The sequence below is a fragment of the Prosopis cineraria genome, unplaced genomic scaffold, assembly GCF_029017545.1.
Source record: "Prosopis cineraria cultivar Desert tree isolate PC_DT_omini unplaced genomic scaffold, ASM2901754v1 PC13, whole genome shotgun sequence".
Classification (NCBI taxonomy): Eukaryota; Viridiplantae; Streptophyta; class Magnoliopsida; order Fabales; family Fabaceae; genus Prosopis; species Prosopis cineraria.
The window spans coordinates 12,561,283-12,583,972 of NW_026555344.1; the positions used below are offsets into that span (position 1 = coordinate 12,561,283).

Sequence of the window (22,690 nt, forward strand, 5' to 3'; positions counted from 1 at the left end):
GGTGTAATCTGGCTTTATAGGGGCAGCCTGTTTATGCCCTGTCGGTCTTAATTGACACCGCTACATGAAAGTATTTTGATTTTGTAATTGAAGAATCATTACAACATGTTATGTACTTATGTTAATAATCACTATTGTTACATTTTGTTTTTTTTAATAACTTTATTTGATCTTCCTTTCATCTAATTTTTATTGAGATTTGAGTATTGACAACAACCTACGTCGCCTTGATCCTTTTGTTAATCTAACATTTAGGTGCTCTAGCCTTTAATATAAGATTGTAAAGTGAACTAATCTCATACTTATTAAAAAAACATTTGTTATATCTTTAAAATTATGAAAAAATTGCAACCTTTTTTATTTTACAATTATTTGCAATTAGTAATTGTAACATCCCAATTTAAATTTTAATAGTTAATTTAGGTTAATAGAAATTTAAAAAAAAATATAATATTTAGAGGTAAGAAAATTAGTAGAAAATGATTATTAAATCTAATTTAGGATATAATTCTAAATTAAAAAAATTAAAAAAAATAAATTTATTAAAAAAAATTAATTAAAAAAAATTATTAAATTATTATTATAATAAAAAAAGGGGAAAAGGTATGCCAAAAAAAAAAAGGAAGAAGAAGAGAAAATGAATTTGCTTTCGCGCCGCATGAATAGTAAATATAAAATAATAATAAAAAAAAAGGTGAGAGAGAGAAGAAAAAATAATAAAAAAAATGTGTGGGACCCACTGAATTTTTATAATAACTCACCTTCCTTCATTTCCTCATTCATTCTTGCGTGCGAGCTGAGGCGGAGAGAACGCGAGTCACCGGTGCGAAATATCTAAATTTTTAAGGTAAGAGTTTTTAATAGGATATTTAGGGTGTGATTTTAAGCTTTTCAAGACTAAGTAAGTGTTCTAAAAATTTTTTTAGTCATCCTTCTTCTTTGGTTTCTGAGTTTGTAATGGTAGAAAATTTAAGATCTGGAAGAGGGATGAATTTATGTTGAATAAATATGGTTTTTGAGGTTGTCAGTAGTATAATAAATGTTATAGAGTATAAATTTGTTAATGATCTTTGAATTTATGACTTATGGATTAAATTCTAAACTAGATCTGAAAATATATGTTGATTTATTGAGGTTTAGATGATTATTTGGGATGAGAAATGAATTATTATGGCTATAGGATTATGATTCTAAGCTAGAGACTCAATTTTTAATTTTTGAGTATTTTAGGTGCGAATTTATAAAATAAAAAGAAAATTTTGATAATAGAAATTAGTTTAGAAGTTAATTTTTAGATTATTAATGTTTATTGATAATTGAAAGAGGAGTTAAAAATTTTACTTAATAGTATTAACTATAGATTTGTATTAAGATTGAAATTAGGAATTATATTATATTTTTAATTCTATTATTAGAATTATTTTATTAGTTTCAAAAATTGAAACTAATATTTATAAATAATATGTTATTTGTAGATTGTATTACTGGTGAAGATTGTGGTGAGAGAGAAATTTTAAGGAATAATTTATTGAAAAAGCCACAAGGTAACCATGCTTTTAATTTATGATTAGTGTTACTTCATGTTAATTGGGTGATTATTGAAAAAATTATAAATTTTGCAATATTATATAATTGTGCAATATTATTATAAATTTATTTGATTATTGTGGGAGGTATTGGGAGACTTGCTATTGTTGTTGTATTTATGTGCCACGTGATACGCCCCTATTGGAGCTCAATAAGTGGCTTGTAAGGGCTCAGGCTAATCTACCTTTGGCCGGGTAATTTAGCACCGAGTGAGGGCTACGGCTCGAGGTTAATGGAGGGATATAAGGATGGTTGTTTGTGTGTATTGTAATATTTCTTATATTTGTTGGAATTATATTATTTTTAATTCTCACTTAGTAAGCACACACTTAACTGTTTGTATACACTATCATAAATTGGCTTTGGTTACTGGGACTTTTGAGTCTCATTATGTGGTTAACAATTTTCAGGAGAAGAGCCACGAGTGACACATGGAGGAGTCCCAGAGGCTTAGTGGTATAGATCCACTATCTCTTTTGGGTATTTAATTTATGATTTATAATGTGTTATATTGCCAATATTAGGACTTTTTTTTTATTGTCAATTATATGAATATATAAATGTAATCATGCCTTTCAAACTATTTCTATTTTTGGTACAATTTGGATGACTGTAATTTTAATATTTGGTTTACTTTGGATTGGTTAAAATGGCATGATTATAAGGCCAAATAACTGGCTTGTGTTGAAAATTTATTAAATTGCTTATTTTACTTGTTGGGAGTATAAGGATGGACAAATGTGATTTAGTTTACTTGTTGGGAGTATAAGGATGGACAAATGTGATTTAGCCTAATGGCATGTGGGAGGTAAAAATTTATCTGAAATGTTATAGTGTGTGAGTTGAAACCAATTATAAAATATTTTATATCGAAATTATTGATATAAAAATGTGTTGGGTGGCTGTAACCCAACTATGGTTGAGTTAAATTATTTAAAAAAAAAAATTTGGTGTGTTACAGTAATCATAATAAATTATTGTTTAACAATATAAACCATAATAAATAAAAGAAAATAAAAATAATTATTCTAACTTCCATTGAATCAATGAGGGTATTGGCTCAATTAAACTAGTTTCAATTAAAATGATTTTTTAATATAATATATATGAAAAATAACATAGATAATATATATCTTTATGTTATTATTTCTATATCAAGTTACAAGATAATTTTAAAAATATAAAAAAAATATAACTTTAAATTCATATACTTTACTCGTATTTTGTTATTAGTCCTTGTATTTTTTTCAATAGTTTTGGTCTTTGTATTTTAATTTTTTTTTTATGATTTTAGATTCTTTTATAAACAAAGTATAATAATTTTGAAATGATCTAAAATAATAAAAAATAAAAATATAAGGATCAAATATATTTAAAAAAATATAATAACTAATAATAAAATATAAGTAAAGTATATAAATTTAAAGTTGTGTTTTTTTTTTTAAATTATTTTATTATCTTAAAATATAAAATAATTCAATAAAATCCTCTCATCCACGGTCATCATCCCCTCGCGTTGCCCATTAGCCGAAGTGGTGGCGTTAGCGGGAGCGAGACTTTTTTCTGTGCCACATTCATCATACCGTTGCCAGTTGCCCTCCTTCTCCAAAATGGCTGCTCCGTCAGCATTTTCCCGCCTAAATATGCTCCCAAAACCTTCCATTTTCAGAGCAGTCAACAATTTTCAAAGAACCCGACTTCCACCCAAATGGTCATTTCCCAATTCTTCACTCCATAAATTCTCTTCCATGATAGCCTGCCTTTCCTCCTCATCACGTTCTATTCTGACCTCCCTTGACGTTTCAAAGCACGACGGCGATTTGGTCGTTCTGGGAATTGAAACAAGCTGCGACGACACTGCTTCCGCCGTTGTAAGTATTCGGGTCTTCTTCTTTGGGCATACTATGCTTGCTCCCTCAAAGTAAGCCCTAATCACTCAGATTGGTAAATCAATGGTAAAAGCTAACTATTTATTAAAAATGTTAATCCCAGTTAAAACTGATGGCAAAGGCCTAACTTCATGGGTATTTTCTGTCGTACATCAGAGTAGATATGCCAATTTTGTAATTACGCTTTGGTTCAAGGGAAAAATATAGTTTCTCCATCTTCTCATGGCGTGGATTCATTAGTGTAACTGTGTTTTAAGAGGTATTGTTTGTGTTCCTTTCTTTTGTTGATTTATGGTTTCTATTGTGTAGGTGAGAAGCAATGGTGAAATCCTGAGCCAAGTAATATCTTCTCAGGTACTGCATAGGCTGACTTAGTTTTGTAGTTTTTGCGATGAAAATTTTTACCTTTTCCATAACTGTTATCTTAAATTATAGTCCTTTTGAAATGGAAAAAAAGTAGTTTGTTTTTCCACTGGTCATCAAGGAATAAATCAAGAAAGGGAAAATAACAATCAAGGACCCCTAGAGACAAGTAGTTACGCTGCAGGACTAAATGATTCTGATATTACTTTGCAGAACCAAAGCACCTACTTTTGTTGTGAAAAGACAAAAATACCCCTTCATGTGTATATTATCTACTCTTTTATCAACAACTCTCCATTCGGAAGAAAGCAAATGTTATTTACATTTTAATAGCAATTCATTCTTTTATTAACAACTCTAAAAAATTCACTTGGTGGTATAGAGAAACAAGTGTTATGATTTGATGAACAAGTCTCTGTTCGAAGAAAAAGATACAAGTCCCATTTTTATTTTAACAACAACCAATTCCTTTATTAACAACTCCAAAAAATTAACTTGGTAGTAGAGAGGAACAAGTGTTATGATTCGGTGAACAAATCCTTATTTAAGAAAAAAAAAAAAAGTCCCATTTTTGTTCTAACAACAATCAATTCCTTCATTAACAACTACAAAATGTTAATTTGGTAAAGGAATTGTTATAATTTGGTGAACAAGTCTTCATTCGAGAAAAAACAAGTCTTATTCTCATTTTAACAACAATCAATTCCCTATAAATAATTTTGTTTTTTCACAACAAATTTTAATTACATTTAGGTCCTTTGGTCTTGCAGCGTAATTAATTGTCTCCAGGGGTCCTTGATTGTGATTTTCCTAATCAAGAAATTATGTGGCATAAACTCTAGTGAATTGCTCTTTGATGAATTGTCAACATGCATGCTTCTTGTTATTGGGGTGTACTTTCTCCAGCAGGCTAATGAGAACAAGGCTTCTGCAAACACAGTGATGCTCTAGTCAGCGAGTGCTGTAATGTTGCTTGAAAGTAATGGGAATATAAATTGTACCTGGAGGGACGGGGTGTACCATCTCATTCAAGCTTCGATGTGACATTTTAAAGTGAAAATATCATTCTGCATATGCTCATCAAGGAAGAACGTGGTGTCAAAAAATTACAAATCTAAATGAAAGGAAAATAGTCTGGCATCACTATTATGAATATTATCCATACTGCTATTTTTTGTTGGTACTAGCAATCCTGGGCAGGCATAAGTTTCATTGTTATTGTCCACTTGGTTTTATATAATGTGGTTTATGTTATTGTTTTTGCCTGCTTATAGACATCTATTTGCATCTGACTTCTATTCACCAAATGAAGGCTGACTTGCTTGTGAAATATGGAGGTGTTGCTCCAAAAATGGCAGAAGAAGCTCACTCACAAGTGATTGATTGGGTATAGTATTCCTTTATTTGTATTTGAGTTTGTTAAATATTTAGTTAGTGTATTGTAAAATGGAAGTCAACAGAAATATGCAAACACATGGGAATGAGAAGCAGGGAAAATTTGAGGCTTTTTCTCATTCTTACTTTGTTTGTCAATGTGTGTTGTTTACATACACAATGAATTGAAAGAATCATGGAAGAAATTGACTTATATCCCTGTTTGAACATATCTCATATAGGTCAGGGGAGAGATATCCCTGCCTTTTCTCACGTGCTACAACTCTACAAACCTTATATGGAGCCACATTTTTCCTATTAATCACCTGCATGAGTTCTTATTTTTCTTCCTTTGTGAATGTTATTCTTTAAAACAGTCAATTGTCTTGGTCTACCTAGTGACTATTTTTGTTGATCCTGTGTAAGTTCCCCAAATGTAGTTCTGGTAGAAGGAAAAGTAATCATTGTGTTACTTTAAGTCCTCAGAATTAAGTCTGCCGATTACTTATTACAGGTTGTGCAAGAAACCCTTGATAAAGCTCATTTGACTGAAAAGGATCTCTCTGCTGTTGCTGTTACTATTGGTCCTGGTTTAAGTCTCTGCCTTCGTGGTAAGACATCATGTCATTTTGGCATATTTCTTTTTACATTCTATTTCTTCCTTTAAAAAGGTAAGTAAGCAAGATAGTACTTGATAAAGCTTATTTGGCTGAAAATGATTTCCATCTCTATGGTTGCTGTTACTTATAATCATTGGTGAAGCTCTGTCTTCATGGTAATACACGATTGAATTTAATTTCCATGTATGTGAATTTACATCATATTGAGTCTAATGAAAGGGTTTGTTGCAAATACGATACCTTCTACAAGAAAAGGCAGTATCACTGTGGAAACAAAATAATTAAAATGCAGGTTAGTCACATTAGATTGCCAAAATTTTCAAACTGAAGAGATCAATAAAATGAATGTATGACACTAGACACTATTTTTTGTTAGTTTGTTTATGCATTAACTTTTAGTAGAGAAACATGCTACTAGTTCTGTACTGCTTGCTTAGTAATGCAAAGAAGTTGGAAAGTTTAGACATTCAGTTCAACTGTGGGTAAGATTTTCTGTTCAGACTTCAATCAATGTCATTGAATATTACGTGCTCATGACAATTCTAGAACTGGCATGACTTTACTATCTGGTCATTCCTGAGTTTTAGAAGAAATTCTTGCTATGAATCATGAATTCCTTTGGTCTACTTGCATGATGCAGTGGGTGTGCAAAAAGCAAGGAGAGTTGCTGGAACCTTTAATTTGCCAATTATTGGCATACATCACATGGAAGCTCATGCTCTAGTGGCCAGGTAAAGGTATAATGTCTTCATATTTATCATTTATTTTATTGCTCCATATATGATGAGGTGCGCTAGCAAATTACAATGCTTGAATTGAGAACTTAATTGTTACTCCCTTTGGTCCTATTTGCAGGACACTTTCTAGAAATAATTTTTGATCCAAAATATAGGACACCTTGTAATAATTAAATCACTTTTCCAATTTTACCCTTTTTTGATTAGCATGAAGGTATTTAATATAGTTGTATCATTATTTAAAGCTAAGGTAAAAATGAAAATATATTTATTTTTTAATTATATCAAGAAAACTAATTTTTTTGAGGTGTGAAATGGTTGAAAGCGTTCTACAATAAGGACTAGAGGGAATGTATGTTAACATGTGTCAGAAGTTGTCTGCTTGTTATCAGTTTTATATGGGAAAATATTATTTTTCTATGAGGCATACATATTTGTTCTTTTTAGGTTAATTGAGCGAGATTTGCAGTTTCCATTCATGGCACTGCTTATTTCTGGTAATTATTCTTTTCTGTTTCATTAAATTTATCTATCATGCTAGTTTTCTTCCTTAGACTTCCTTTAATGGCTGGACTTTTCATTTTGTTTCTTATACTTCTGATCATGCAATCAATTTTCTTGGTTCAGGTGAATGATGTGGCCTTCTTAGATAATGACAAATAAGGGCTGCATGGTAAAATTGCACATCAGGCTGCTAACCTTGTTTTGATGACCTGTAAACATAATATAGGAAATAAAATCACAAGTGCATCAAACATTTTAACCAAAATAAATGCATATGGGTAAGAGAGCAAATGTGAAAGGAAAAGGATTATCATAGCTAAAAAGTGGCAAGGACCAACATGATAACTAATGAATTTGAGTTAGAATATTTTTTGTCTGTAAAAAACAATTTTCTTGTTTTAGCTTCTTCCAAAGGAGAAGATCCATTTTTCTGTTTCTTTCTTGGGGCAGGAATTTAACTCAGAAGCAACTTATTTTCAATTAAGAAACTTGGCCAAACATGACAAAATCTCAAAACATATGCTCCTTTTAAAAAAAGTGTAGTTCTACCCTTGAAGAAGCCTGCCAAACAGGTTATACTTAGCAGATTAGAGTCTTTTTTTTTTTTTGTTAGCAATGACATAAGAGGTATTTCCTTGTAATACAAAGATTGTTCTTGTTACATTTTTTTTATTAGTCCAGTCAATTGCTAACATTTTTCCAGACACAGCCGCTATTGGATATATTCTACCGCGTACCATCTCTGGTGATATGCTCTGATATATTTCTGAGAATAATGGCAAATATTGTATTCATGCAATTCCTAGGAGGGCACAATCTACTCATACTTGCTCGTGATCTTGGGCAATACATACAACTTGGTACTACAATAGATGATGCGATTGGAGAGGCATATGACAAAATAGCTAAATGGCTTGGTCTTGATATGAGGAGGAGTGGTGGTCCTGCTATAGAGGAACTTGCTCGGGAGGGTAATGCAGAATCAGTCAGTTTTTCAGTATGTCACATCCTATCATTAGTTTATGACCCATGGTATGCATGGCTAATTTATTGAAGGAGTACTATGCAATTATTTATTTCCTTATCATCTAGTTCTCTAATGAAAACATTGTAAGCTTATATCATTGAACTTGACATTTAAAAGGCCATTTTTAAGAGAGAATAAATAATAGGGCCAATGCAAGTAATGAATGGGAATGGTTTATGTAAATACAGAATGGGAATATAGGTAGGAGTAACTAACTTATACGGAAGTGCATTTGAGTGTTGAGCTGCTCTGGGTTTGTTATATCAAACACAATCTTAAGCAATATATTAAGGTACAAAAACATCAGGGTGCCAGTTTCTACATTTTTTAGGAGTGTTGCGTGGTCTCAACTCTTATTTGATGAATATTGTTTAGTTTCCACTCCACCTTAAACAAAGAATTTAAGCAAGAAAAAAGTAAACTTAATTGATGTCTAGCTTGTAACATCTTATTGTCAAGTGTCAAAAAACTATGCAACACGTGGATAATATATGTTATAGAGGTGGTATATGCTATACTTTCTTTTCTTATTGGTTGAGAGCTAGATGATGCTTTCTTCCTTCACTAATAATTGATTGATTCGTAAAAAGTAGATTTTTGATCCTTTTCAGAAATTACTATGTCTATGGCTTACCTTGTGGTCAAATAAATTTGTCACTGCCTTGTTTCTAGGTTCCAATGAAGCATCACAAAGATTGTAACTTCTCATATGCTGGTCTGAAAACCCAAGTGAGGCTAGCAATTGAATCTAAAAAGATGTATGTAAATATTTCAAGCTGTGATTATTAATGTCTTTTCTGTACTGAACAAAAAAAATGATGGACTGAGGCCTAGCATGTGTTCTGTGCTTAATTTTGTTACATGGCATTCTGGACAATGTGGTTTTTAGTAGTCCTAATATAAGTTCTTTCTGTTGTGATGGACTGAATGCTTTGAGTATTTTACATATATAAAACATTGCATGCTTTGAGTACTTGTTACTTGGCATTCTGGAAAATGTGTTTTCCTTTTGTTTATATATGAACACTTTGACTCTAATATTACTTATCAAGGCCATGGCTTTTGATAGATGAGAAAATATTACGTGATTTAGCATGTGCATTTAAAGAAGTATCAAGTAATATAATAGTAAAATGTGCGGACAAATTTAGTTTCTTGTCATTTTGCCACCCCACATACTCATAATATGGGCCATACACAGTGATGCGAAAATTCCCATTTCTTCTGCAAGTAGTGAGGACCGAGTTTCTAGAGCTGATATTGCTGCTTCCTTTCAGGTTGGTTTTTATGCTTAATAGGTTTTGCAAAGTAAAATGTAAATATCTCTTCCTTTTTGGATTGGTTGACTCCAGTTAATGGACTTATATATGGGGTTTCACTTTTATAATTTCCTTCTTTTTGATGTCCCATTAACTTGGGTGGTTTATCTTCATATCCCTTATTAATCAATTTTTTCTGTATGTCAAGCAGCGGGTTGCAGTATTACATCTTGAGGAAAGATGTGAACGAGCAATACAATGGGCGTTGAAGATGGAGCCTTCTATAAAATACTTGGTAGTTAGAAGTCAACATTTGTTGCTTTGTCAGTCAAACAATGTCAATGCATTAAATTTTCTGTTAATTGTTCACTGGAAAAGTGGAATGCTGTTCATTTTTATACTTTTAACCGCAGGTAGTTTCTGGAGGTGTTGCATCAAATCAATATGTTAGGTCTCGGCTAGATATGGTTGTAAAGAAGAATGGCCTACAACTAGTATGCCCTCCTCCTAGCCTTTGTACTGACAATGGTAATAATTTATTCCTAGTTTTAGTTATAGGCAAGTAGGTAAGTTTTCAATTTGGTCTTTGATCAATATTCGTTTGGATTTCAGTTCTCGAACATTGAAGTGCCTGCAATGTCTCCGTCTTTGTTGACTTGGACCATTTTTGTTTACTTGACACTGACAAGTCATAAAAATTGGGGGGGGGGGGGAGGGAAATCCTGCAACATTTTAATTATTGAAGGACTAAATTGAAAATCCATCTATTTATCAAGAATTAACATATATTTATCCTCTAGAATCCAGGACTTGTTTGGTAAAAAGAATGAATTGAAATGAATGGGAAATAAAATTAACGGTGATTTTGAAGATAGAAAATGATCTTTATACCGATGCTTTGAAAAATAATAAAAAAAGTATACATTGTTGTACATTGATTATAAAGATATGAAAAAGAAAGAAAGAAAGTGATCTTATTTCCTTAGACAAACCTACGGAATGGAACTTTCTGAGTAAACTAGTTTGGTTAAGAAAATAAGAGTTTTTAATTTGGTCCAATTAACTTTCTTTATCCAATTGCTCAAAGAGGTGTGCAAATTTGCTGGTTATAACCCACAGCATGCTCATGAACTGACTAGGGGTGATGGTTGCTTGGACTGGCATTGAGCACTTTCGCATGGGAAGATATGACCCTCCTCCTCCTCCACAAGAACCTGAAGACTTTGTGGTAAGTTTTGTAAACTGTGACATTACATGGACTGAGCTACTAGTTGATCAATTGGGACTCTAGTTTTCTGAGGAAGATGTCATGATGTTAAATAATATTAATGTAAAGACAATCTGATGGAATCCTCACTGTTTTTTAAATCACAGCGGTAATGAGATAAGGTTAAAGCAAAAGTTCAGATTAAGCCCTTAACCTGTGGGAGATTGGAAGACATACAGAACTCACTGAGAACAGAACTAAAGTGATAAAGGTAAAGCAAACACAAAGAAACTTCACACAGGCTCCTCGGCATTCTAGAGGCCAGCACTCTCCTATTGTCCCTCAATATCTGGCGCACACTCCTCCCCACCACTATATGCCAGACTTCGTTACTATTTTAACCGACTGCCCTGCCAACTCATCCCTCTTCTTTGTCCTTTTCTTTTTGCTATAAATTTGGGCTGGCATACCAGGCTAAGCACTCTCTACAGACCCATCACAATCTGATTTGACTTAAAAAAGTGTAGCATCAGCCAGCTTCCACAATCCTACCTTATAGTTTGGTTTCCTAGTATGAATCCACTTCTACTTAAACTCAGGATGATCGTTTATATTTAGTTTAGAAATTTGATTGCAACTATGAAGCTTTAAGGCCCATTTGGGTTCTCTCAGTGAAATTCTTTCTTTTGATACAAAGAGAGTGAAATTCTCATTCTCTCACTTTTTTGTAGTGTCTATTACATTATTCTAATGATTGTCCTACAATTTTTATCTTTCTTTTTTCTTTTTGGTCTTTTGGTTAAGATGATAACATAAAAAATCATTTTTCATTGCCCAATCACTTTTTTCATTCTATTTTTAAGGCTCATTTATTTAAGATTAAAAATAAATGATTTTTTAGATGATTTAGAGATTTCATAAGGAGATATTTATTTTGTTGAGATTTTGTAAAAAAGTTGAAATTAATCCTTTATGTTTGGTTATAATAATAAATAGTGATTTTTAGATTTTGTGATATCTTCATGGATCATTGTTTATAAAAAATGATTTATTATTATGTTATTTTAAAATTTTATAATATTTTCATGTATCTTTGTATTTTTATAACATTCTCATCCACTGCATTAGATTACATTTAGAAGTTATTCAAGGCAACTTCTCAAAATAATTATAAATATGCTTTTCTCTCATTTTTTTTTGGTTTTCAAAAGTTTAAACAAATATAATAAAATTAAATTTTTTTTTTTGAAAAAGAATTGATTTTTTCATGAAAAAAAGCTTAAGCAAATGGGCCCTTAATTCTAGCAGTGGGTAAATTTTTTTCCCCTCAATATCTAGGATTCCTTTCAGCTTGAATAGCCATTATTATGCTTGTGTTTTGTCAATCGATATATATATATATATATATTTTATAACATAAATGTAGATAACGTATTTAGAGAGAAACTTCAAAAAGGTAGTAGATGTAAATATGAAAAGAGAGGTCGCCATATAAATCACAATCTCGTGTTACCTTCTATCTGAATGCATCAGTACATAAATGCAAAAGATCTGATTTAGTATCTTAGACATCTGGGTAGCAGCTAAACTCTCCATTTTCTTTTCATAACAGTATGATGTACGCCCACGGTGGCCATTAGGAGAAGAGTATGCCGAAGGAAGAAGTGAAGCTCCCTCTGTAAAGAGGGCCCGTGTTCATCCATCTCTGACATCTCTGATACAAGCAGCATCACAATAGTAATCATGACTTGCTTATCTTGCTTCAGTCTTCTTGCTTAGTCTTCTTTCAAAAGAAAATTTATAGCCTCTATCTTGCTTCAGTCATATAATCTATATAGCCGACCCTATCTAGTAGAATTTTGTTGTTGTTGTTGTATTCAGTTTTCAAAAGATAGTCAGACTCAGACCCAGTCACTGGAATGGATCTAGGATTGAAGTAGTGAGATGAATCTTTGAAATGTTAGCATGCTTATATATTCTAAAACTGGATGTGGGTCTCCGTCATTGCGTATAGTTTTAGAAATGAGTTATATTACTCATGACTTATGAATTGATATGTTGATTTTAGGCTGAAAAGTGTACATGTAATACTGTTTTGTTATTTATTGAAGTTGGTGTTCTTTTGTGCTATGGGATTCATATAATTAGCCTAATCATTTTCTGCTGCTCAACTTATAAACGAGTACAAAAACCAGATTAATTTGTGTGGCTCCATGATTGGCGCTGGAACTAACAGAAAGTTACGTGTAGAACTATAATCTTTAAGTAGAGCATTTAAAGCAAAAATGGAGATTGATATTACAAAGAATTATGATTAAAGAAACCCTCTAACCAGGTCTTCTGCCAAAACAACACACCATATTAGTGATATAGCAAATGTTTCTAGAGGTGAATTTCTATAGCTTCGCTGCTTTTATTGTAGATGACTCCTTCCGTTGGCTTCTTCATCAATCTCTGAATCTCAAGAAAACAAAACAGTTGCATGGTGAGTAAGGAAATGATAGTTAAGAGGTTGGTTAGGGGCTTTACACACTCCTATTAGCATAAAGAATGAGGGGGGGGGGGGGGGAATAAAACATAAGACACACTATGTAGGAATCAGGAAAGTTTTACTTGAACACAATTCATTCATAAATGATCTTCTACAGATCTTCATGCAGTGTTTTATATATTGAGTATATAATTGACATGTCAAATTGTAGAACTGCATCATTTTAAAACCTATAATTCATTTTGTTATCTGGAATATTAATATCATAATTGATGTACGTAGAACTGCATCATTTTAAAACCTATAAGCCTATTGATTTTATATTTTGTATCTAATTATATCAAGTTTGTATTGAATTAGATGTCATAATTCAGACCATTCAGGCATGATAATGTAATTCCATTGACATTCTTTGAATTTTGTCGAAATTATAGACACATCTTTTACTTTTAAAACCTACACATACGTGCTTTTGCTAAAAAAAGGGCTCGGAAGAAATAAGTCAATCTGCTGACCTTATGTAAGGCATTATACTTTCACAGAAGTAACATGGTTGAGCAGCATGTCAACAATTTCTGCAGAAACCTTTGAAGCCGATGCTCGTAGATCATTGATCTTAGCTTCTGTTTCTTCTTCAAGCCTTTTCACAGTAGATCCAGCGTTCCCACTAGTCTATAAACACATAAGCAAGTAGGGAAAAAAGAAACAGAAAAATAATGATTCAGGTACTGAATTCTTAACCTTACGTGGTATTACAACAACAACAACAAGCCTTTATCCCACTAGGTGGGGTCGGTTACATAGATTGCAAGACGTCATTGTGCTCTATCATTTATCAAGCTTTTAGGAATATTATTAATTAAGAGATCGCGTTCAACAACTTTCAAGAGTGTTCTCTTAGGCCTTCCTCTACCTCTTTTAATCAGGCTCAAAGTTCCAAGTAAGAAGCTTATCATACATTTTCTTTAATCATTCACTTGACAGAATACTAATGTACAATATGTTACTTTTAAAGATCAACCTGTGAATTCTTTAATCTTTAGGGTTTGACCAATCCTTGTAAGGTTCGACAGTTTATATATCCTTGTAAGGTTCGACAGAATTTTATATTGTCGAAGGCCAAATACAACTCTTTTACCCAGGCTTGAAACCGCTATAAAACATAGTGAGCCTTTATGGTTTGACCCTTCAAATAAAATATGCAACGTGCTAAAAAAGACATTATTAAATATAGTGGAATCTGTGTATTTTCATAAAGCTCAAAATGGCTACGCTATCTATATTTTATAAATGGTACAGCACCTTGTGCATTTCACATTTTATATTAACAATACCTCGGAAAGATTCTTTTGGTATTCACTTTCCATGTGGGATTTGTACAGAGCTGCTTCTCTCTCTGCTTCCTCTTTTGCCTGCTTCAATCTTTGAGTTCTCACTGGAGAATTCACACAAACACATGGCATGCATGTCACATTTGCTAGGGAAAAGGAAGTAAAACCATGCAGGTTGTGATTCTGATTCATTACAAGTTCTATACTTGTCAACAGATGAATAGAAAATCCAATTGTGGTATGGAATAAATTAATTCAACTGATAAAAAGTAAAGCGTTGAGATTGTAGGATATTATTGAAACACGAAGTTTTTATGATAAAAGGCCATTGAATCTCACAGCTTCTTGCATTGGAAACAATGTGTTGAGCTTCTTGTTCTGCAGTTAACAGCATCTGAATTCCTCCTTGCCCTCTAAAGGGATCCATGGTATCTGGAAAAGGACACAAACATGAAGATGGGATCAAATATATAATTAGTAACAGAACCTATGAAATTAACAAGAGTTAATTATTGATAAACTGTTACCGAACCAAATATTAATCTTTATCCTATCAGAAACGTATTTGAGTAAAATTTCTAATGCCAGCAACGAAATTTCCTGACAGCTATTTGGTCTATGAGAATTCAGAATTTGCAATATAATCAACTGATTGAATTTAACATGGCCAAAAAGGGATTAAGTCAAATGTGGAAGTAAAAAAAATAAAGAAAGAAAGAAAAGTTGGATCATGAAAAGGGTGCTGATTTGAAAAAAAGAAATGATTTCATTACTTGAATGAAAAGCTGGTTATGATAAAATGGATAATAATGAGAAGAAGGACGATGCAAGTGTAGTTTGTTGAAGAGTATCCTCCAAAAACTCCTAAATGAGGGGTTTGCGATTGGCTTTGTTATCTACCAAGTCAAATATTACATTTAGAAGCATTTCATTTCATTTGTTTTTTTTTTTTTTTTACGTCAATGTAAGATGAATTAACTTTTTAATATATGTTCAAATTATAGGATCATTTATAAATTTTTACCGCCATCCCTTCATATTAAAAATTACATTTCTAAAGTACAATAATAATTACTTCAGACAAAAAAAAAATAATCCTATATTTGTCATTTGTATGGCATGTTTAACAATTATTACGTATGCATTTGGTTAATATAAAATAATTGGAAAATTGCACAATGATTAAATATCTATTACTATTGCAAAAGTGCTATTTCATACAGTTATCTTTCTTAGTTTCCAAAAAAAAAAATTGATAATAATTTATTTAGGAATGATAATACAGTTATTTAGGAATGATAAAATTTTATCCCATATTTGATCCACAACTTTGTGCGTATTTTCTTTGTTGCCCCATATTGGAGCTTGAATTATGGGTATTCTATTGTTTTGCATTCGTTAAGAGTTGTTTTGTAATAGACAACATTTTCATTGGTGAGCAACTTATTTCTAAGATTAAGAATGATTTTGGTGTTTGGATTGAAGGACGACAGCAAATTCTGCAACATTATGCCATGCAATTTTTATAAATGATATTTAATATACATAATAATAAGGGATACTAGAATAACGATTACAGGTCTATTAGCTTTTACAATGTTATTTACTTTTTTCCTCCAAAGTATAATGTAATTAACTTAAGTTGATATTAGAGCATGTTATCTCTCTTAATAGGCTATGAATGCCTCTCTTAATGATTTTGATATTACTCTATAGGACCAAAGTTGTGAAAGGATAAAAATACTTTTCATATGATATTATACTCTTTTAACAACTCTTCATTGGAAAAAAAAAAATCACATTCACATTTTAACAATAATCAATTCTCTTATTAACAATTTTAAAAAATTAACTTGGTAGTAGAGAAAAATAAGTGTTGTGATTTGGTGAACAAATTTCATTTTCATTCGAATAAGAACCAATTTTTTTATTAACAACTCTAAAAAATTAACTTCATAAGATGAATAAGAATTGTAATTCAATGAGCAAGTCTCCATTCAAGAAAAAATAAGTCCCATTTTCATTCTAAAAACAAACAATTCTTTCACTAACAACTACAAAATATTAATTTAGTAAAAGAATTATTATAATCTAAGAACAAGTCTCGATTTGAAAAAAAAAAAAAGTCTCATTCCTATTTTAATAATAATCAATTCTCATCACAACAAAAATACATCAAGGGTAGTTTTGTCTTTTCACAACAAATTTTGATTACATTAAATCTTTTGATCCTGCAAAGTAACACAAGAATCATTTCATCTTGCAGCATAATTAATTATTTTTGGGGGTCCTTGATTGTGATTTTCCCAATTCATATTCAAGTAAGTATGTGTTTTGAGGATTATGATTTTTATTTCAGGATGATTTAATTTTTTATATTAATTCTTTAATAATGAATTTTTCTACAAACTTTAGGGAAATTATTACATTTCCAGAGACAAAAATGTTATTTAAATAATTCAAATGAATTTTAATGTTATGTTATTTAATAAGTTACATTCTTTTTAACTAGACAAATTATGCTGAAAGTTTAAATCTCTACATGGGCTTTTCACTGAATAAATTTATATAATAACCACATTCCCCTAATCCAAATTCCAAATGTTTCAAAATGTCAAGGGAAAATGAAAAATAAGGACCTCATAAAAATATCAATATCAAGTTAGCATATCTTTATAAATAATATATCCCAAATTTAATACTCCTCCCATGTTTTAGTACTAAAATATTTAAAACAACTTAATTTAATATTAATCTTCTTATGAGGTACTTACTCGAGATTCTCCCAAATCTTGAGGCATCCCACCAAGTTCCTCCTTGTGGTGATGAATATGGCAATGGCTGGGATATGCATGTTCTATCCACTTGTACCCTTTATGCATCCTCCAAAATTCGAAGCTTCTTATTTAACCAAATATTTTATCCCAATCAAACCAGTCCCTCAGAAATTTCTATGATCTAACATTGAAATTTAACTCTAACTCATCCATCTTACCTAATCCTCTACATTGACAGAATGTGACTGGACCTTTTTTGTTTTTGGATAAAAGGACCATTTATATTAATCAAAGTCCAAGGTTAAAAGAAGGGGGTGGGGACAATCCCAGAATAATTTGTTTGGGAATTGGCTATTGTTGAAGATAGAAATAAAAACATTGGAAGAAAAAAGAGCCCAAGCGAAAGAGGCCCTGCGTGATGGGACAAACCGGTTTGTTCTTGATGAAGATTGACCCTTTAAATGTTACCACATAACAGTAGGAGCATTGGTGTTAATTGTCGAGACAGTATGTTTTGATTCTCAACAAGTGATAACGAGGAATTGTAGAGATCAGAGCAATATTCTATGAAAAGTCAGCTCAGGATAACAGTTCACAATGAACACAGTTGCAAAGGTCACTGTAAAGTACACCTGTAGATGCATGCACCTCAAAAGCCAGCCATGTGTCATAAGTGATGATCTTTGATGAGATGTAGATTATCATCGTCGCAATTGCCTCTGTAGAGAGAGAGAGAAGGGGGGGTTAAATTTAAAAACCATTTGTTAGGTGAAAAGTACTCATGATGGACTAGAATAACTTTTTACAATAAGATTTAGGGAGAATTACTTTGAAGCTCCACACAACAAAATTAAATACTATAAGGTCTATTGACAATTGAGCAAAGGCAAATGACACCTAAATGTGTTGTCATTTTCCTTTGTTAAGCTGTTAATGGACTTTGTAGTATTTAAATGCTTTGCATGAGACTTATGTGCAATTCTCTCTGAAGAATTAGTTAGTAATTTTGGCCTCTTGTGAAAGATGGTCAAATGACAAATAGAATCTAAGGATTCACAATAATAAAATCTCATTGCATGAATATGCAAAATAATATGATTCATATACAGAAATAATTCTGAGCATGTAGCAGATGTTAAACATACTCTTGGAGCATTGTTGACTAATTGTGGACGTCTGTCAGCCACTCTCTCTGGGTCTGGTATCAACTCTGGACTATCATGCTTACAAAATGCCTGCAAAGCTCTTCTAATAAATGGGCGAACAATATTCACCTCCATTGCCGACAAATTCTTAATCTGCAATATCCCAAAAGTCACAAGCATGCTTGAGCATAAACATAACTAGAAAATCAATAAGAACACATGTCCCTTGTGTGTGAACTGTTTATACCAAAAATGACAACGAAACGCCAAACGTCCATCCTCCATTTACAGCATAAAATTGCATGGCTGAATAGAAAAGGCATGCCGTGTAGATTTTTGAAAGGGGATAAAGTCTTAATTAGCCAGTTTCAGGCTTGAGTCTTGCGAAAAAAATCATGTTAAGAGAGCTTCCTCCCAATTGCGGCCTGACTAGAATTAAATTTGGATTAATCGGAAATACCAGAAACTCTAAATAGGTGTTTTCATTTAACTTCTACGTTGTGTAAAATGCATGAAAACTATGAACTAAATATTAAAATTTGGCATATATTACAAGCACGATTTTTTGTCCACATCTTTTCTTCATCTTTCATATTTGTGTTCTCATAATCCGTGAGGAGTAATTTCCTTGGATAGGTCGATTGAGAGAGTGTCCCGAGAATTCGTTTGGAATTTTAACAAAAAAACATTCAAATAGATTAAAAAAAAACTTACCTTGACGGCAATTGTACGGCCATTGAATGCCTCTAAGTCAGTCCTTACTTTATGAAATCTTACATCTCGTATGTCCTCAATTAGAGACCTCACCTTAAAAAAGGATATAAATCAGACCAAGAAGAAACGCTTGGCACAATTGCAGAAGGTGAAAGATTCTTAAACTAACCATATATACATCAGGAATGTCATCACGTGCACTAAAATCCACAAATATATTAGTTAGTCACTTAGAAGTAAAAACGTAATAAGTTAACGTCATTAAACTTACTGATCAAAGAGAAGTCTTGAGATTTCTACATAATGAAATGGTAATTTTTCAGACATTTCCTGAGATTCTCGCTCAGCCTCCAGAACTTGAGTTAAATTATCTATTCACAAAGCAAAGGTGTGGGAAACATTAAAATTTCTCCTATCCTTTCGCTTCGCAATAGTGTAAAAATCATATTCACAACAAATTCCCACATTCCAATAGATCATAGTTAAAACAAAAATTTTTGAGACTATCCAAAGAAGCAAAATGTTAGAATAAACCAAGTTTTGCATATATGAATATACAGAAATCAAAGCATGCTACACAAGCTTGCAGTTGATAAATAAATAAATAAAAAAAAAAGGATTCACTAATGTGATTCAGAAGGAAAGTTGAGAAACTGAAAGCAGAAACACATAAAACAGAAGAATGAAATGGCATATGATCAAAATCTATCTCGATGGTACTTATTCTTAGAAGCTATAGTAGACCAATAACTTCAGTAATTTTCATTAGACATGCATACAAAGACAAAATAAACACTCAAATTCAAGAAAACATAGTAATGCAAGTTGGAACCAATAGACCTATAGCCCGTTCAGGTCATGTCATGAATATCAACTCCGCTTATAGACCATACATCAAGCATTCTTACTCAAAAGTAAAAATATTATTTATTCAACTAAGTGCAAAATACCAGTACAATAGTATTCTGCATAAGAATGCTTCCCTGGGACACTTAGACCCTCAAAAATATGTACCCCTTCTATATTTCACAGAGCCACTATCAACTTTGCGATAGCATGCCTTGTTTTCAAACATTTGATAATTTAGAAGAATGTATTGTTGATCATTTGTTTTCTGCAAGAAAATACAGTGAAACATTGCATATTATCCAAACTAATGGCTGAGCTTTTCTTTGGTTACTTTGGTAAGAAATTACGCAATCAGTTTTAAAATTAATTCATATTTTTCTGACTAAAAAAATCCAACGCCACACAAGGCTATGACATGAAAGTTTTGGGAACATAAATAACAGCACATAGAGGGAAATATTCAAAAACAATTCAAAGGCTTGGAAATATCGAAGGCAAGGAAACATATCCATAACATTCAACTGGGATAAAGGCATTAGAATCTAGAAATATCAAGATCCATTAGAATAGAACTTGTCCTTTCCAAAGACAGTTTATGATTTTCCTAACATGTAATTGTGACATCAGGACTTCAATGGCGAACATATATAGATCTTAAGGAAATCTCAATTATAGACCTCCTTCCTCTCTTTCCCTTTTACCCCACTTTTATGAGTCCTTCCGTAACCAAAGTAAAGAATGAAATATCATCATTAAAATGAACTAGAAAAGTTAATAGACAAGAAATAAATGAAGCTCACCAACTGACATCCATTCAGGAGGGCGAATAGAGCACTTTCCTCTCTTCTTCAAAGCCACAGCCAACCACAATGGCACTTGAGTAGCTATTTGTGGAGCAAACGGACCAAAATCTCCCTGCCATTTTTACAGAAATCAAGTTGATATGCTCAATGTTATAACATCTCAAAAAGTTGTCTTTTCTGCTTCTCAGAGAGCAGGAAGAGCATAAGCTACAACTAGCACTTACACTTATCAGATTGAGAGCATCCATTTTGAGATTGGGTACGATCTCAACCATGTCATCCTCCGCCACAAATTCAAGCTTGGAAAAAAAATCATATCCATAATTTATTGTCAGCAGCTAAATTAGACCAAAGCATGATGGAATTCTTTAACAATTCAAGTATAGATACCTCTTCGGCTGAAAACAGAGAGAGGTGAGGATCAGATTGCCCAGCCATCTCTTCTTAATCCACAAGGGTTAGGCTCTTCTGGGCGCACTTGCTACCAAATCAATTTCGCTCTCGCATCAGTAACAGATTACTCAGAAAACTAAAACTCAGCTAAAGGATCATGATTACCTTTAAGAAATTTCCAATTGCTTACTTTGTCTTCCCTATCTGCTTCGTTCTGATTTTTCGCTTCTGCTGCTTCTCGCCGTCTTCTTCGCTGATCTTTTTTAGCCTCCTCCTTTATTTCTCCAAGAATAAACCCCAAAGACCACCCAATTTCCTCTGGATATGGCAGTGAATCACAGTGCCCAGGTTCTCTTTTCCATTCTTATGCGCAAGCTTTGGAGAATTTTTCCTCTTAATCATGGCGGGAATTTCCTTTTCCTTTTCCTTTTTTGTTTTCGGCCTGCAGCTGAACTCATGGCGGGAATTGACAAAAATATTAAATATTAGAGCAAAGAATATAGTGCGGCCCATTTAAACCAAATATTTTAGGTCCGGGTCAGAAAATTTTAACGTAATCAACTCAAAAGTCTTTTAATTGAATTTTGTTTGGGAGAATTACAAACAAATTTCACATAAATAAATTAATTATTACAAAGTCTATTGATAATTGAATTAAATTATATTGGCAATTAATTATGTTGTTAATGCAGTTTAATTTTATTGTTAATAGACCTTATAATATTTAATTTTCTTGTATGAGATATCAATGTAATTCTTCCCTTTTGTTTTACTCTTAAAAAAGAAAATTTTTAATTTATAAGTTGAATTTAGATTTTATAATATATTTTTATGTTTTAAAATTAAAATTCATATTACTTATTTTTAATTCTTCAACATTATAATTTGTGATTTAGAAAAAGAATACTCTCTCTGTTATTTTTAATTAAAATTAAAATTCATATTACTTGTTTTTAATTCTTCAACATTATAATTTGTGATTTAGAAAAAGAATACTCTCTCTGTTTAAAATTGTAAGATATCTTTAATTAAATCTTACCCCCTAAAAAAGTAGTCACCTACTTTTAAACTAACATTATCTTTTTAAATTTGTTTCTATTAAACACCCTACAATAAATATAAAGTCATTATCAATAGGGACACTTTTGAAAAAAAAATAATAATTACATCTTAAAAGATTAAAAATGCTTTATATTTTTTAACATTCAATTTTTTAAAAAATACCTTACATTTTTTAACGAAAGAAGTATGCTATATTATGATGCATGAATTAAAAAAGACTTAAACTTGCTGGCACGGCCTCGAGTCATCAAATAAAGGCTAAACTTTAAAAATGATTAATTTTAAGATAATTGAACTTAAAAACTTAAGCTCATAGAATCCATATGGACTCAACCTGCCCATTTCACTGCTCTAGAAAAGATATATCTTTATTTTTTTAATTATTAAATATATAAATTTTAATTTTCAATGAATACCAACAAAGTTAATATGTTAGTGATGCAAAGCATGTATCTTACCAACTAATTCTGTTACAAATTAATTTTTATTTTTAGAATAGTTAGGCATGGCATAAGGTATTCGTTTTTTTTTTTTTTTTTGCCATTGAAAATAAAGTTG

At 31.7% G+C, this 22,690-nt stretch overlaps 3 protein-coding genes across 12 annotated transcripts; 1 reads left to right on the forward strand and 2 right to left on the reverse strand.

Annotated features, from left to right (window-relative positions):
- The first annotated feature begins 3,114 nt into the window (after positions 1-3,114).
- LOC129291632 (probable tRNA N6-adenosine threonylcarbamoyltransferase, mitochondrial) lies at positions 3,115-14,035 on the forward strand. Of its 6 annotated transcripts, XR_008588736.1 has the most exons (15): positions 3,115-3,458; positions 3,786-3,830; positions 5,152-5,226; positions 5,728-5,824; positions 6,474-6,564; positions 7,018-7,067; positions 7,881-8,071; positions 8,774-8,859; positions 9,303-9,378; positions 9,572-9,655; positions 9,774-9,888; positions 10,500-10,588; positions 12,180-12,304; positions 12,990-13,052; positions 13,601-14,035. XR_008588736.1 is itself a non-coding variant. In XM_054929103.1 (14 exons), coding segments are annotated over exons 1-14 (1,386 nt in total). In that variant the 5' UTR covers positions 3,115-3,197; the 3' UTR covers positions 13,602-14,032. The 6 variants fall into 6 exon arrangements, 4 of the variants coding, with proteins under 4 accessions (XP_054785078.1, XP_054785077.1, XP_054785079.1 ...); XR_008588737.1 differs by lacking the exons at positions 12,990-13,052; positions 13,601-14,035 and adding an exon at positions 10,735-10,838 and having other exon boundaries at positions 12,180-12,315; XM_054929103.1 differs by lacking the exon at positions 12,990-13,052 and having other exon boundaries at positions 13,601-14,032.
- Positions 12,906-15,209, reverse strand: LOC129291633 (V-type proton ATPase subunit G 1-like). Of its 4 annotated transcripts, none has more exons than XM_054929110.1 (5): positions 14,917-15,120; positions 14,729-14,821; positions 14,393-14,493; positions 13,574-13,730; positions 12,906-13,027 (listed from the first exon to the last, which is right to left on the reverse strand). In XM_054929110.1, the coding sequence occupies exons 2-4, from the start codon at positions 14,814-14,816 to the stop codon at positions 13,587-13,589; spliced, it is 333 nt and encodes a 110-aa protein (XP_054785085.1). In that variant the 5' UTR covers positions 14,817-14,821; positions 14,917-15,120; the 3' UTR covers positions 12,906-13,027; positions 13,574-13,586. The 4 variants fall into 4 exon arrangements, with proteins under 4 accessions (XP_054785085.1, XP_054785083.1, XP_054785084.1 ...); XM_054929108.1 differs by lacking the exon at positions 14,917-15,120 and adding an exon at positions 15,163-15,209 and having other exon boundaries at positions 12,911-13,021; XM_054929109.1 differs by having other exon boundaries at positions 12,911-13,021; positions 14,922-15,120.
- A 2,373-nt stretch (positions 15,210-17,582) lies between these two features.
- Positions 17,583-21,522, reverse strand: LOC129291715 (DNA replication complex GINS protein PSF2). Of its 2 annotated transcripts, XM_054929210.1 has the most exons (9): positions 21,236-21,522; positions 21,068-21,158; positions 20,902-20,976; positions 20,675-20,789; positions 19,297-19,396; positions 19,195-19,225; positions 19,026-19,118; positions 18,312-18,464; positions 17,583-17,885 (listed from the first exon to the last, which is right to left on the reverse strand). In XM_054929210.1, the coding sequence occupies exons 2-9, from the start codon at positions 21,113-21,115 to the stop codon at positions 17,868-17,870; spliced, it is 633 nt and encodes a 210-aa protein (XP_054785185.1). In that variant the 5' UTR covers positions 21,116-21,158; positions 21,236-21,522; the 3' UTR covers positions 17,583-17,867. The 2 variants fall into 2 exon arrangements, with proteins under 2 accessions (XP_054785185.1, XP_054785186.1); XM_054929211.1 differs by lacking the exon at positions 21,236-21,522 and having other exon boundaries at positions 21,068-21,177.
- Positions 21,523-22,690: the final 1,168 nt, after the last annotated feature.